Here is a 16,654-nt window from a genome sequence, read left to right as displayed (position 1 = left end):
GTGAGGGATGCCGTCAAGCTGAAGAAGGAGTCCTATCGGGTTCTTTTGGCTCATGGGACTCCTGAGGCAGCGGACAGGTACCGACAGGCCAAGCGGTGTGCGGCTTCAGCGGTCGCGGAGGCAAAAACTCGGACATGGGAGGAGTTCGGGGAAGCCATGGAAAACGACTTCCGGACGGCTTCGAAGCGATTCTGGACCACCATCCACCGCCTCAGGAAGGGGAAGCAGTGCACTACCAACACCGTGTATGGTGCGGATGGTGTTCTGCTGACCTCGACTGCGGAAGTTGTGGATCGGTGGAGGGAATACTTCGAAGACCTCCTCAATCCCACCAACACGTCTTCCTATGAGGAAGCAGTGCCTGAGGAATCTGTGGTGGGCTCTCCTATTTCTGGGGCTGAGGTTGCTGAGGTAGTTAAAAAGCTCCTCGGTGGCAAGGCCCCGGGGGTGGATGAGATCCGCCCGGAGTTCCTTAAGGCTCTGGATGCTGTAGGGCTGTCTTGGTTGACAAGACTCTGCAGCATCGCGTGGACATCGGGGGCAGTACCTCTGGATTGGCAGACCGGGGTGGTGGTTCCTCTCTTTAAAAAGGGGAACCGGAGGGTGTGTTCTAACTATCGTGGGATCACACTCCTCAGCCTTCCCGGTAAGGTCTATTCAGGTGTACTGGAGAGGAGGCTACGCCGGATAGTCGAACCTCGGATTCAGGAGGAACAGTGTGGTTTTCGTCCTGGTCGTGGAACTGTGGACCAGCTCTATACTCTCGGCAGGGTCCTTGAGGGTGCATGGGAGTTTGCCCAACCAGTCTACATGTGCTTTGTGGACTTGGAGAAGGCATTCGACCGTGTCCCTCGGGAAGTCCTGTGGGGAGTGCTCAGAGAGTATGGGGTTTCGGACTGTCTGATTGTGGCGGTCCGCTCCCTGTATGATCAGTGTCAGAGCTTGGTTCGCATTGCCGGCAGTAAGTCGGACACGTTTCCGGTGAGGGTTGGACTCCGCCAAGGCTGCCCTTTGTCACCGATTCTGTTCATAACTTTTATGGACAGAATTTCTAGGCGCAGTCAAGGCGTTGAGGGGATCCGGTTTGGTGGCTGCAGAATTAGGTCTCTGCTTTTTGCAGATGATTTGGTCCTGATGGCTTCATCTGGCCAGGATCTTCAGCTCTCACTGGATCGGTTCGCAGCTGAGTGTGAAGCGACTGGGATGAGAATCAGCACCTCCAAGTCCGAGTCCATGGTTCTCGCCCGGAAAAGGGTGGAGTGCCATCTCCGGGTTGGGGAGGAGATCTTGCCCCAAGTGGAGGAGTTCAAGTACCTCGGAGTCTTGTTCACGAGTGAGGGAAGAGTGGATCGTGAGATCGACAGGCGGATCGGTGCGGCGTCTTCAGTAATGCGGACGCTGTATCGATCCGTTGTGGTGAAGAAGGAGCTGAGCCGGAAGGCAAAGCTCTCAATTTACCGGTCGATCTACGTTCCCATCCTCACCTATGGTCATGAGCTTTGGGTTATGACCGAAAGGACAAGATCACGGGTACAAGCGGCCGAAATGAGTTTCCTCCGCCGGGTGGCGGGGCTCTCCCTTAGAGATAGGGTGAGAAGCTCTGTCATCCGGGGGGAGTTCAAAGTAAAGCCGCTGCTCCTCCGCATCGAGAGGAGCCAGATGAGGTGGTTCGGGCATCTGGTCAGGATGCCACCCGAGCGCCTCCCCAAGGAGGTGTTTAGGGCATGTCCGACCGGTAGGAGGCCACGAGGAAGACCCAGGACACGTTGGGAAGACTATGTCTCCCGGCTGGCCTGGGAACGCCTCGGGATCCCCCGGGAGGAGCTGGACGAAGTGGCTGGGGAGAGGGAAGTCTGGGCTTCCCTGCTTAGGCTGCTGCCCCCGCGACCCGACCTCGGATAAGCGGAAGAAGATGGATGGATGGATGGATTTTAGGAGAATACCACTGTCAATTTGACAAAAAAGGTCATAATTTTACGTAAATAAAGTGTTAGTTTTATGTATAAAGTTTATAATTTTACCAGGATATAGTGGTAGCTTTACACCAAAAAGGTTGCGATTCTACAAGAATAACTTGGTCATTTTATGTCAAAAAGATGGTAATTTTATGAGAATAATGTAGATATTCTACAACAAAAAGGTTAAAACTTGGTGGTTTTACAGAAAAAAAGCTTGTAATTTTAGGACAATACCACTGTCAATTTGACAAAAAAGGTTATAATTTTACACAATAAAGGGTAGTAATTTTATGTGAATAAAGTGGTAGTTTTATGTATAAAGTTTGTAATTTTACCAGAACATAGTGGTAGTTTTACACCAAAAAGGTTGCGATTCTACAAGAATAACTTGGTCATTTTATGTCAAAAAGATGGCAATTTAACAAGAGTAATGTACTGTAGATATTCTACATCAAAAAGGTTGGAACTTGGTAGTTTTATAGCAAAAAAGCTTGTAATTATAGGAGAATACCACTGTCAATTTGACAAAAAAAGTCAGAATTTTACACAATTAAAGGTAGTAATTTTAAATGAATAAAGTGGTAGTTTTATGTATAAAGTCCATAATTTTACCAGAATATAATGGTAGTTTTACACCAAAAAGGTTGCAATTCTACAAGAATAACTTGGTCATTTTATGTCAAAAAGATGGTAATTTTACGAGAATAATGTAGATATTCTACTACAAAAAGGTTAGAACTTGGTAGTTTTACAGCAAAAAAAACTTGTAATTTTAGGATAATACCACTCTCAATTTGACAAAAAAGGTCATAATTTTACACAATAAAAGGTAGTAATTTTTTACGTGAATAAAATAGTAGTTTTATGTAAAAAGTTTGTAATTTTACCAGAATAAAGTGGTAGCTTTACACCAAAAAGGTTGCGATTCTACAAGAAAAACTTGGTAATTTCATGTCAAAAAGATGGTAATTTTACGAGAATAATGTAGATATTCTACAACAAAAAAGTTGGAACTTGGTAGTTTTACAGCAAAAAAAGCTTGTAATTTTAGGATAATACCACTGTCAATTTGACAAAAAAGGTCATTATTTTACACAATAAAAGGTAGTAATAAAGTGGTACTTTTATGTAAAAAGTTTGTAATTTTACCAGAATATAGTGGTAGTCTTACACCAAAAAAGTGAGATTCTACAAGAATAACTTGGTCATTTTATGTCCAAAAGGTAGTAATTGTACGAGAAAACGTGGTCATTTTACATCAAAAAGGTTGTTATTTTGCAAAAATAATGTAGTTATTTTACGTCAAAAATATGATAATTTTACGAGAAAAATGTAGTCATTTTAAAATAAAAATTTTTGTAATTTTGCGAGAATAATATCGTCATTTTATATCAAAAATGTTGTAACTTTACATCAAAATGTATAAACTTATAAAGTGCTAGATTTATCTCAAAAGGATTGCAATTTTAGGAGAAAACACTGTCATGTATATCGGGAAGGCTGTCATTTTACGTGAATAAAGTGGTAATTTTTTCAAAAGTTTGTAATTTTACCAGAATATAGTGGTAGTTTTACACCAAAAAAGTTGCGATTGTACAAGAATAACTTGGTCATTTTATGTCAAAAAGATAGTAATTTTACGAGAATAATGTAGATATTCTACATCAAAAAGGTTAGAACGTTGTGGTTTAACATCAAAAAAGCTTGTAATTTTAGGACAATACCTCTCTCAATTTGACAAAAAAGGTTATAATTTTACACAATAAAAGGTTGTAATTTTACGTGAATAAAGTGGTAGTTTTATTTATAAAGTTCGTAATTTTACTAGAATATAGTGGTAGTTTTACACCAAAAAGGTTGCGATTCTACAAAAATAACTTGGTCATTTTATGTCAAAAAGATGGTAATTTTACGAGAATAATGTAGATATTCTACAACACAAAGGTTGGAACTTGGTAGTTTTACAGCAAAAAAAACTTGTAATTTTAGGAGAATACCACTGTCAACTTGACAAAAAAGGTCATTATTTTACACAATAAAAGGTAGTAATAAAGTGGCACTTTTATGTCAAAAGTTTGTAATTTTACCAGAATATAGTGGTAGTCTTACACCAAAAAAGTGAGATTCTACAAGAATAATGTCATTTTATGTCCAAAAGGTGGCAATTGTACGAGAAAATGTGGTCATGTTTCATAAAAAAGGTCATTTTGCAAGAATGATATAGTAATTTTACATAAAAAATGGTCAACGTTTTACTAGAAAAACGTAGTAATTTTTAGAATAAAAATGTTGTAATTTTGGAAGAATATCCATCTATCCATCCATTTCCTACCGCTTGTCCCTTTCGGGTTCGCTGGGGGGTCGCTGGAGCCTATCTCAGCTGAATTATGTACTCATTTTACATCAAAAAGGTTGTAACTTTAAATCAAAATGTATAAACTTATAAAGTGCTAGATTTACCTCAAAAAGGTTGCAATTTTAGGAGAAAACACTGTCATTTATGTATATCGGGAAGGCTGTCATTTTACGTGAATAAAGTGGTGATTTTTTCTAAAGTTTGTAATTTTACCAGAATATAATGGTAGTTTTACACCAAAAAGGTTGCGATTCTACAAGAATAACTTGGTCATTTTATGTCAAAAAGATGGTAATTTTATGAGAATAATTTAGATATTCTACATCAAAAAGGTTAGACCGTGGTGGTTTTACAGCAAAAAAGCTTGTAATTTTAGGAGAATACCACTGTCAATTTGACAAAAAAGGTTATAATTTTACACAATAAAAGGTAGTAATTTTACATGAATAAAGTGGTAGTTTTATGTATAAAGTTCGTAATTTTACTAGAATATAGTGGTAGTTTTACACCAAAAAGGTTGCGATTCTACAAAAATAACTTGGTCATTTTATGTCAAAAAGATGGTAATTTTACGAGAATAATGTAGATATTCTACAACACAAAGGTTGGAACTTGGTAGTTTTACAGCAAAAAAAACTTGTAATTTTAGGAGAATACCACTGTCAACTTGACAAAAAAGGTCATTATTTTACACAATAAAAGGTAGTAATAAAGTGGCACTTTTATGTCAAAAGTTTGTAATTTTACCAGAATATAGTGGTAGTCTTACACCAAAAAAGTGAGATTCTACAAGAATAATGTCATTTTATGTCCAAAAGGTGGCAATTGTACGAGAAAATGTGGTCATGTTTCATAAAAAAGGTCATTTTGCAAGAATGATATAGTAATTTTACATCAAAAATGGTCAACGTTTTACTAGAAAAACGTAGTAATTTTTAGAATAAAAATGTTGTAATTTTGGAAGAATATCCATCCATCCATCCATTTCCTACCGCTTGTCCCTTTCGGGTTCGCTGGAGCCTATCTCAGCTGAATTATGTACTCATATTACATCAAAAAGGTTGTAACTTTAAATCAAAATGTATAAACTTATAAAGTGCTAGATTTACCTCAAAAAGGTTGCAATTTTAGGAGAAAACACTGTCATTTATGTATATCGGGAAGGCTGTCATTTTACGTGAATAAAGTGGTGATTTTTTCTAAAGTTTGTAATTTTACCAGAATATAATGGTAGTTTTACACCAAAAAGGTTGCGATTCTACAAGAATAACTTGGTCATTTTATGTCAAAAAGATGGTAATTTTATGAGAATAATGTAGATATTCTACATCAAAAAGGTTAGACCGTGGTGGTTTTACAGCAAAAAAGCTTGTAATTTTAGGAGAATACCACTGTCAATTTGACAAAAAAGGTTATAATTTTACACAATAAAAGGTAGTAATTTTACATGAATAAAGTGGTAGTTTTATGTATAAAGTTCGTAATTTTACTAGAATATAGTGGTAGTTTTACACCAAAAAGGTTGCCATTCTACAAGAATAACTTGGTCATTTTATGTCAAAAAGATGGTAATTTTATGAGAATAATGTAGATATTCTACAACACAAAGGTTGGAACTTGGTAGTTTTATAGCAAAAAAGCTTGTAATTATAGGAGAATACCACTGTCAATTTGACAAAAAAAAGTCAGAATTTTACACAATTAAAGGTAGTAATTTTAAATGAATAAAGTGGTAGTTTTATGTATAAAGTCCGTAATTTTACCAGAATATAATGGTTGTTTTACACCAAAAAGGTTGCAATTCTACAAGAATAACTTGGTCATTTTATGTCAAAAAGATGGTAATTTTACGAGAATAATGTAGATATTCTACTACAAAAAGGTTAGAACTTGGTAGTTTTACAGCAAAAAAAGCTTGTAATTTTAGGATAATACCACTGTCAATTTGACAAAAAAAGTCATAATTTTACACAATAAAAGGTAGTAATTTTTTACGTGAATAAAATAGTAGTTTTATGTAAAAAGTTTGTAATTTTACCAGAATAAAGTGGTAGTTTTACACCAAAAAGGTTGCGATTCTACAAGAAAAATTTGGTAATTTCATGTCAAAAAGATGGTAATTTTACGAGAATAATGTAGATATCCTACAACAAAAAGGTTGGAACTTGGTGGTTTTACAGCAAAAAAAGCTTGTAATTTTAGGATAATACCACTGTCAATTTGACAAAAAAGGTCATCATTTAACATAATAAAAGGTAGTAATTTTTTGTGAATAAAATAGTAGTTTTATGTAAAAAGTTTGTTATTTTACCAGAATAGAGTGGTAGTTTTACACCAAAAAGGTTGTGATTCTGCAAGAATAACTTGGTCATTTTATGTAAAAAATATGGTAATTTAACGAGAATAATGTAAATATTCTACAACACTTGTTATTTTGCAAGAATAATGTAGTTATTTTACGTCAAAAATATGAACATTTTACGAGAAAAATGTAGTCATTTTAAAATAAAAAATGTTGTAATTTTTTTAAATCAAAAAGGTTGTAACTTTACATCAAAATATATAAACTTATAAAGTGCTAGATTTATCTCAAAAGGATTGCAATTTTAGGAGAAAACACTGTCATTTATATCGGGAAGGCTGTCATTTTAAGTGAATAAAGTGGTAATTTTTTCAAAAGTTTGTAATTTTACCAGAATATAGTGGTAGTTTTACACCAAAAAAGTTGCGATTGTACAAGAATAACTTGGTCATTTTATGTCAAAAAGATGGTAATTTTACGAGAATAATGTAGATATTCTACATCAAAAAGGTTAGAACTCGGTGGTTTTACGGCAAACAAGCTTGTCATTTTAGGAGAATACCACTGTCAGTTTGACAAAAAAGGTCATCATTTAACATAATAAAAGGTAGTAATTTTTTGTGAATAAAATAGTAGTTTTATGTAAAAAGTTTGTTATTTTACCAGAATATAGTGGTAGTTTTACACCAAAAAGGTTGCGATTCTACAAGAATAACTTGGTCATTTTATGTCAAAAAGATGGTAATTTTACGAGAATAATGTAAATATTCTACAACACAAAGGTTGGAACTTGGTAGTTTTACAGCAAAAAAAACCTTGTAATTTTAGGAGAATACCACTGTCAATTTGACAAAAAAGTTAATTTATTTTACACAATAAAAGGTAGTAATAAAGTGGTAGTTTTATGTAAAAAGTTTGTAATTTTACCAGAATATAGATATATAATAAAAAAGTGAGATTCTACAAGAATAACTTGGTCATTTTATGTCCAAAAGGTGGTAATTGTACGAGAAAACGTGGTCATTTTACATCAAAAAGGTTGTTATTTTGCAAGAATAATGTAGTTATTTTACGTCAAAAATATGAACATTTTACGAGAAAAAACGTAGTCATTTTAAAATAAAAATGTTGTAATTTTGCGAGAATAATATTGTCATTTTACATCAAAAAGGTCCTAATTTTTCAAGAACAATTCGGTCATTTTACATCAAATAGGTCATAAATTTGCAAAGATATTTTTAGAACAACTGGGATAATTTCAGCATTTAGAAGAATTTAAAATAAGTTTAGAAGAAAAACAAATCTGCACTTTGAGGGAATTTGGAATTTCACATAAATTAGATCCAGAAAAAAATTGCACTTTCAGACCAATTTAGAGTTCATGCATACATTAGCTTGTGATATGTTGAATTTGTATCTATATTTGGACTGAACTGTCACAGGGTCTTGTCAGAAAAAAAACAAAAATGAGCCCTTGGCAGAGGTAACAACAGACACAAAACCTTGGCAGAGGCCCAGTAACTCAGACAGTATATTCATCTTGTTTCCCACATTGCTTTTCTCTATTTCTTTGCCATCGGCCGCAAAACCCCTTTTAAGATTTTCCGCTGCGTTGAGGTCGTACCCTGACAGATGCGGTTGCACTCCAGCCAGGAGCCCGAGGGGTCCCACACAAACTGCTCTCTGTGCTCCTCGATGGGGATGCTGAAGGAGTAACGCACATCGGGGTTGTAGAGGTTCCCCACACACAGGACCTGCAGTCAAGGTCAAGAACAAAAAAATTATATTTTGTCTGGCCTGAATTTCAAGCTTTAAAACAGATTATCAGTGGCAATATGTTGATAATCCAGAGGGAAACATTAGCCGGGTGTTTAATTTGTAGTACACAGGTTGCTGCCAGAAAAAGTAAGGCGTTTTCTGACGGAGAGTTTATTAAGGAGTGCTTATTGGACTCTGTTGCGCTGATATGCCCGGAGAAGAGGGTACGCATTTGAAAACGTGTCACTCTCCCGACGCACTGTAACGAGGCGGGTTGAGACCATCGCTGGAAACTTCTGAAGACTGTTTTTCGCTGGCTTTGGATGAGAGCTGCGATGTACGTGACACCGCCCAGCTGCTCATCTTCTTACGTGGGATAACTGCAAACTTTCAAATCACAGAGGAGCTGGCAGCCATGCAGTCAATTAAAGGGACAACCACAGGTAATGACTTGTTCAAATGCGTGTTTGGACATGTTAGGACTGAAATGGGACAAGCTGGCAGGTGTGACAACAGATGGTTGTCCAAATCTGACGGGGAAAAATGTTGGACTTTTGAAGATGATGCAGGATAAAGTGACAGAAATGGACATTTTTGCATTGTATTATACATCAGGAAGTGTTGTGTAAGACAGTGTTAAAAATAAAACCATCAAAAGCAATTTGCTTTTGTATAAAGTTAAGTTAGGTTAAATGAAATTATTATTATTATTATTATTATTTATCTTACGGTATATCAAAAATAATTTGAGCAAAATTTAATTGAAATATTGTCGATGTGGCCCTCCAGCAGTGCTCGGGTTGCTCATGCGGCCCCCGGTAAAAATTAATTGCCCACCCCTGCCTTAGAAGGTGAGCCGCTTCTTTAGTGCCGCCCTAGTGGCTCCCTGGAGCATTTTTAAAAAAGGATTGAAAATAATTTGCTTGTTTTTTGTTTGAGGACAAACATGACACAAACCTTCCCCATTGTTAGAAAGCCCACTGTTTAATATGTTTGTGTGTATGCTTCACTGATGAGACTATTCGTTTTGTCCTACTAATTTCGGCGGTTCTTGAACTCACCGCAGTGTGGACTGTGACGCAACAGTTTGTTTACATGCAAAATCTTCCACTCCTCCTTTGTTTCATTTTGTCCACCAAAAGTTTTATGCTGTGCTTGAATGCTTAAAGGTGCGCTTTGTTGATGTTATTGACTTGTTGAAGTGCTAATCAGGCATATTTGGCCAGTGCATTACAGCACGCTAATCAATGCTAACATGCTATTTAGGCTAGCTGTATGTACATATTGCATCATTATGCCTCATTTGTAGGTATATTTGAGCCCATTTAATATCCTTTACTTTTTATCCTTTTTATATATAATTTAGTTTTGGCTGCATTTCAGATAGTTGTTTGTGCGCCATGTTGTTCCAGACTAGGGATGTCCCGATCCGATATTTGGATCGGATCGGCTGCCGATATTTGCCAAAAATTGCGTATCGGCAAGGCATGGGAAAATGCCGATCCAGATCCAGTTTAAAAAAAAACTCCGGTCCGTGTTTTCCAACGCACCGATTTAAATAATACATTCCACTTTTCTGCTGCTCCGTAATTTCCGTTCCGCATTTTCCAGCACACCTTCAACACATCCTTACGTCTGTGAATTCTCACGCAGTTGCTTATAGCTGCTGGCATTACAGGACAGGCTCTTCTCACTCTTTCCTGTGTCTCCCTCTCACAGACAGCAAGCGCACCTTCTTACACACGTCACATACTGTCACGTCATACGTCACATACTGTCACGTCATACGTCACATACGTATACGTCCTCTCCCAGCAGAGAGGTAGCAGCATGGCTAACGTTAGCTGTGATGCTAGCGCAGCCGTGCGAGCAACGCTCCCTCTAAGGCAGTGGTTCTCAACCTTTTTTTAGTGATGTACCCCCTGTGAACATTTTTTTAATTCAAGTACCCCCTAATCAGAACAAAGCATTTTTGGTTGAAAAAAAGAGATAAAGAAGTAAAATACAGCACTATGTCATCAGTTTCTGATTTATTAAATTGTATAACAGTGTAAAATATTGCTCATATGTTGTGGTCTTTCTTTAACTATTTGGAAAAAAAGATATAAAAATAACTAAAAACTTGTTGAAAAATAAACAAGTGATTCAATTATAAATAAAGATTTCTACACATAGAAGTAATCATCAACTTAAAGTGCCCTCTTTGGGGATTGTAATAGAGATCCATCTGGATTCATGAACTTAATTCCAAACATTTATTCACAAAAAAATAAATCTTTAACATCAATATTTATGGAACATGTCCACAAAAATCTGGCTGTCAACACTGATTTTTTTTTGAGACATTTAAAAAAAATCTCTGCATGAAAGTTTAAAAGTAGCATATATTAATGCAGTATGAAGAAGAATGTTTTAATGTAGACATGCAAGCCTTGAAAGAAAATTTTGAAAATCAAGACTACATTTCCTGCAAATGGGTGCATTTCTACCCTATATTTTAACTTTAGATTTATTCTCATATCAAACTCTTCTGGCTGTCTTTTTGACACTTACATCCGGCGCCCCCCTCCACACCCTGGATTATAAATAATGTAAATAATTCAATGTGATTATCTTGTGTGATGACTGTATTATGATGATAGTATATATCTGATAGTATATATCTGTATCATGAATCAATTTAAGTGGACCCCGACTTAAACAGGTTGAAAAACTTATTGGGGTGTTACCATTTAGTGGTCAATTGTACGGAATATGTACTTCACTGTGCAACCTACTAATAAAAGTCTCAATCAATCAATCAAAACACATAGAATCATCATACTGCTGTGATTATATGCATCAAGTGTTCATTCAAGGCTAAGGCAAAATATCGAGATATATATTGTGTATCGCAATATGGCCTTAAAATATCGCAATATTAAAAAAAGGCCATATCGCCCAGCCCTAGTTTCAATGATGCCATTTCTGTTTGTCATGTATAATTTTGTCTATTTTGTGTTTATCCTTGAATAAACAGGTCAGTTTCTTGTTACCAACCATTGTGTATTATTCAAACTCCCCTAATTCAGCTGGCTAGTTGTTATCAAGAGTACTAAAACTCTTTTCAACATGATTCTGACAACTAAGTAGGCTAAATAACTTTAAACTTTAATACATGCTCGGATAGGCCAGTATCGGTCAGTATCGGTATCGGTCAGTATCGGTATCGGATCGGAAATGCAAAAACAATATCGGTATCGGATCGGAAGTGCAAAAACCTGGATCGGGACATCCCTATTCCAGACCACAGCAAACATTACCTAGTTTGCCAAAGATTGTAAAAAATGTATTAAAAGAAGCCTGCCGTTTCCTTTAACTTGGACACACACATCTATACCTTTGGTCATTTCCAAGAGTTATCTCTACTTCTGAGTAGCCTCTGATTTACTAATGATTTCTAATGTTGTAAAAATGTGTAGAATAAATATTACATTTCAACATTTCTGTCAACGAAGATTTGCGTCAGCCTGCGACACAGTCATTTTGATAGTAGGCTATAACAGTTAATATAGACACTTACAGCATGTGTTGTCTTCATTATAAGACTTATACAAGGCTTTTAAAGTCATTTTGATAGTAGGCTATTATAGCTAATATAGACACTTACATCATGTGTTGTCTTCATTATTACACTTATATAAGACTTTTAAAGTCATTTTGATGGTAGGCTATTATAGCTAATAAAGACACTTGAATCATGCGTTGCCTTCATTATAACACTTATATAAGACTTTTAAAGTCATTTTGATAGTAGGCTATTATAGCTAATAAAGACACTTGAATCATGCGTTGCCGTCATTATAACACTTATATAAGACTTTTAAAGTAATTTTGATAGTAGGCTATTATAGCTAATATAGACACTTACATCACGTGTTGCCTTCATTACACCACTTATATATGACTTTTAAAGTCATTTTGATAGTAGGCTATTATAGCTAACATAAACACTTATATATATACATATATATATATATATATATGTATACATGTGTGTATATATATATATATATATATATATATATATATATATATATATACACACATGTATACATATATATACATATATATATATATATATGTATATACACATGTATACATATATATATATATGTATATACACATGTATACATATATATATATATATATATATATATATATATATGTATATACACATGTATACATATATATATACATATATATATATATATATATATATATATATATATATATATATATATATATATATATATATATATATATATATATATATATATATATATAAATAAAAGAAATTTAATTTATAGAATTTTAGTGAATTCTACCTATAAATATACTCCTCCCCCCCTTAACCCCGCCCCGCCCACCCCGACCATAATTTTACACAATAAAAGGTAGTAATAAAGTGGTACTTTTATGTAAAAAGTTTGTAATTTTACCAGAATATAGTGGTAGTTTTACACCAAAAAAGTGAGATTCTACAAGAATAATGTAATTGTATGTCCAAAAGGTGGTAATTGTACGAGAAAATGTGGTCTTTTTACATCAAAAAGGTTGTTATTTTGCAAGAATAATGTAGTTATTTTACGTCAAAAGGTCAACATTATAAGAGAAAAATGTAGTCATTTTAAAATAAAAATGTTGTAATTTGGCGAGAATAATATCGTCATTCTACATCAAAAAGGTTGTAACTTTACATCAAAATGTATAAACTTATAAAGTGGTTGATTTACCTCAAAAAGGTTGCAATTTTAGGAGAAAACACTGTCATTTATATCGGGAAGGCTGTCATTTTACGTGAATAAAGTGGTGATTTTTTCAAAAGTTTGTAATTTTACCAGTAGTTTTACACCAAAAAAGTTGCGATTGTACAAGAATAACTTGGTCATTTTATGTCAAAAAGATGGTTATTTTACGAGAATAATGTAGATATCCTACATCAAAAAGGTTAGAACTCGGTGGTTTTATCTATAAATATACTCCCCCCCCCCCCACCGCCATCCCCAATCTCCCGAATTCGGAGGTCTCAAGGTTGGCAAGTATGAAACATGGGTTTAAGGATCACCGTTCAGTTCATTTGGGATAGTGTGAATTATGAATTATATTTATATAGCGCTTTTTCTCTAGTGACTCAAAGCGCTTTTACATAGTGAACCCCAATATCTAAGTTACATTTAAACTAGTATGGGTGGCACTGGGAGCAGGTGGGTAAAGTGTCTTGCCCAAGGACACAACGGCAGTGACTAGGATGGCGGAAGCGGGGATTGAACCTGGCACGGCTGCTCTACCAACCGAGCTATACCGCCCCGTTATACGCCCCGGGATACAGTAGTACTTCTCAAATAGTCTCCCTTGGGGACTTTCAGTATAATTATTCGTGCTTTAACGATGCACACGCCTCTAAGTAGGTGGCAGCATTTCCCCAAATGATCAACAGTTCTACCCAGTAGGAGAAGATGCAAAAGTCTCTATTGTCCTAGACACACAGAGCATCAAAAGGGTGTTTTCCTTACGCTCTTCCTACACAGGACCACCGGTGCAGAGCTGACAGAGGAGGGGAAATGGAACAGTTTCGGACAGGAATGTAAAGAAAAACATTGGAGGCAAAGAAAACAAGTACAGATGACCAGAAGACGCGACCAAGCATACATATCTGGTGGTTTATGGCTGCGGTAGGAAATGAGGAAAGACTGTGTTACATGCCTAAAAACTCCAAATGAAACCAAGCAAACTAAAGAAGTTGCATTACTGTAGAATTGTGTGTTGTACGGTGTACCGGTACTAGTATAGTACCCGGTTCCCAATTTTTTCATTTTTTATTTTTTTTAACCGGCATGACAGCGCGGCGTCACGTCGTGTTATTGTTGGTTTTATGAACAGAGGAGCATGTTCGCCAGCGCACACACACAGAGTACTTACAAGCAGACACAGTGTGTAGACAGAAAAGGGAGAACCGACGCATTTTGGCTTAAAAAGTAAAGATAAAGGTGAAGTTATAACACTGAAACACCCTCAGTCGGCAGTGTTTTCGCTACTTTTAATCACTAATCCTCGTCTCCATGGCGACAAATAGAGTATGTTTCTTACAAGTACCATTATCACTGCAGGACGAGGAATAGCTAAACATGCTTCACTACACACCGTGGGAGGATACAATAGCTCACCGGCGTCACAATGTAAACAAACGGCATGGGTGGATCTACACCTGACATCCACTGTAATGATACCAAGTACAGGAGCGTATCTAGTCGATACTACTATGATTACATCGATATTTTTTATCGTCACAAAATCTTTTTGTTTTTCAATTCATATTATGTTTATAAACCCAGGAAATACATCCCTGGACACATGAGGACTTTGGATATGACCAATGTATGATCCTGTAACTCAATCAATCAATCAATACAGCCCTAAATCACAAGTGTCTCAAAGGGCTGCACAAGCCACAACGACATCCGCGGAACAGAGCCCACATAAGGGCAAGGGAAAAACTCACAACCCAGTGGGACGTCGATGTGAATGACTATGAGAAACCTTGGAGAGGACCGCATATGTGGGTGACCCCCCCCCCCCCCCCCCCCTAGGGGAGACCGGATGCAACTACTTGGTATCGTATCGATACCTACATTTGTGGTATCATCCAAAACTAATGTAAAGTATCAAAGAAGAGAAGAATAAGTGATTATTACAATTTAACAGAAGTGTAGATAGAACATGTTAAAACAGAAAATAAGCAGATATTAACAGTAAATGAACAAGTAGATTAATAATCAATTTTTACAGTTTGTCCCTCATAATGTTGACAAAATAATAGGTAGATAAATGACACAATATGTTACTGCATACGTCGGTAGACTAATTAGGAATTTTATTTTTTTTTACTAATAAAAGACAAATTGTCTTGTATGTTCACTATTTTATTTAAGGACAAATATGTTCTTCGATTGCAATAATAAACATATGTTTAATGTACTGTAACATTTTTTGTTTAATCAAAGCCAATAATGCCATTTTTTGTGGTCCCCTTTATTTAGAAAAGTATCAAAATACATATTGGTACCGGGACAACCCTAGTGTTGTGTACAAATGATCAAAAACTAATGACAGTCTCTCAATAGTACAACGGAATCTCGATTTACGAGTCCCTCGTTGTACAAACTCTTCGATTAATGTGCCACAGACTAGATAACAATCCGCTTCTGAGCACGAACCTTATGTCATCTTCGAACGTTTTATTCATGGGTTGTGTGAGAGGGAGCGGACCTGACGCAGCTCCAGGCACCTTTTCTTTGAACTGTTTATGACCGAGTGCAACATCTGTTTATGACCCCCCTCCCTTTAGAAACAGCTGCAGCTATGTAATCAGAAAAGAACTAAATAAAAGAGGAGGCGTGCAACTCCCTCGTCAGAGCGTGGTGAGAGACTGTACAAAGTTGCAGCCCAGACGTTTCTCCTCATGAGCTAAATTGAATCCTGCAGTTTGTCAGCTCAGCAGTGCGGTCGTTAACTACTGTGCTCGGTTGTACATTCTGTGGCCTCTAACACTTTTTCAAGCATGTTTACAGTCTTAAAGTTAAAGTACCAATGATTGTCACACACACACTAGGTGTGGCAAAATTATTCTCTGCATTTGAACCATCACCCTTGGTGAGGGGAGCAGTGAGCAGCAGCGGTGGCCGCGCCCGGGAATCATTTTTACTTGCTCAATAGGAGTCTAAAGCAGGGGTGCCCATTACGTAGATCCCCAGCTACCGGTCGATCGCCAGCCAGGCATTACAAAAATAAACCTAAAAATTAGCGATCATCAATCTTCACCAAGATGTCACTTTCGTCACTTGATTGACATTCACGACACCCAGCTCAGCATTAAGAAAAAATGACCGACAAGAAGGCGAGAAACGCTTTTTATTTCAACAGACTCTTGCGCCGTACCTGCCGTCAAAACTCTAAAGACCGACTGGACAGTTCCTGTCTTCACAATAAAAGCGCTGCTTCATCCTGCCCGCGCTGTCAAAATAAGAGTCTCAGAAAGCTGGCGCGCACAAGCTAGCAAGCGACTGAGTTTGCCGCCAAGTTATCTTCTTCTCACTCCCTTTCAGGCAAAACTGGATCATCATGCTTACATACTGTACATTACCTTTTGCATTATTATATATAATATCATTATTGTCATAATTGTATAAAAGTTATCACATAACTTTGGGTTACAAGACAAACGCTGTCTTTCATCTTATC

The 16,654-nt window shown here is 36.3% G+C and overlaps 1 protein-coding gene across 1 annotated transcript in view; it reads right to left on the bottom strand.

The window, feature by feature from the left end:
- The window catches only part of LOC133612300 (A disintegrin and metalloproteinase with thrombospondin motifs 20), a 516,880-nt gene that overhangs the window by 178,821 nt on the left and 321,405 nt on the right, over positions 1–16,654 (bottom strand). Inside the window, exon 18 of the mRNA XM_061969586.2 lies at positions 8,241–8,370. Coding sequence (XP_061825570.2) covers positions 8,241–8,370 — 130 coding nt within the window. The remainder of the gene's footprint in view (positions 1–8,240; positions 8,371–16,654) is intronic.

This window comes from Nerophis lumbriciformis, linkage group LG10 (assembly GCF_033978685.3).
Source record: "Nerophis lumbriciformis linkage group LG10, RoL_Nlum_v2.1, whole genome shotgun sequence".
In the NCBI taxonomy this organism is placed as follows: Eukaryota; Metazoa; Chordata; class Actinopteri; order Syngnathiformes; family Syngnathidae; genus Nerophis; species Nerophis lumbriciformis.
The sequence above is the reverse complement of the archived record's forward strand: the minus strand, read 5'-3'. Positions and strand labels throughout refer to the sequence as shown.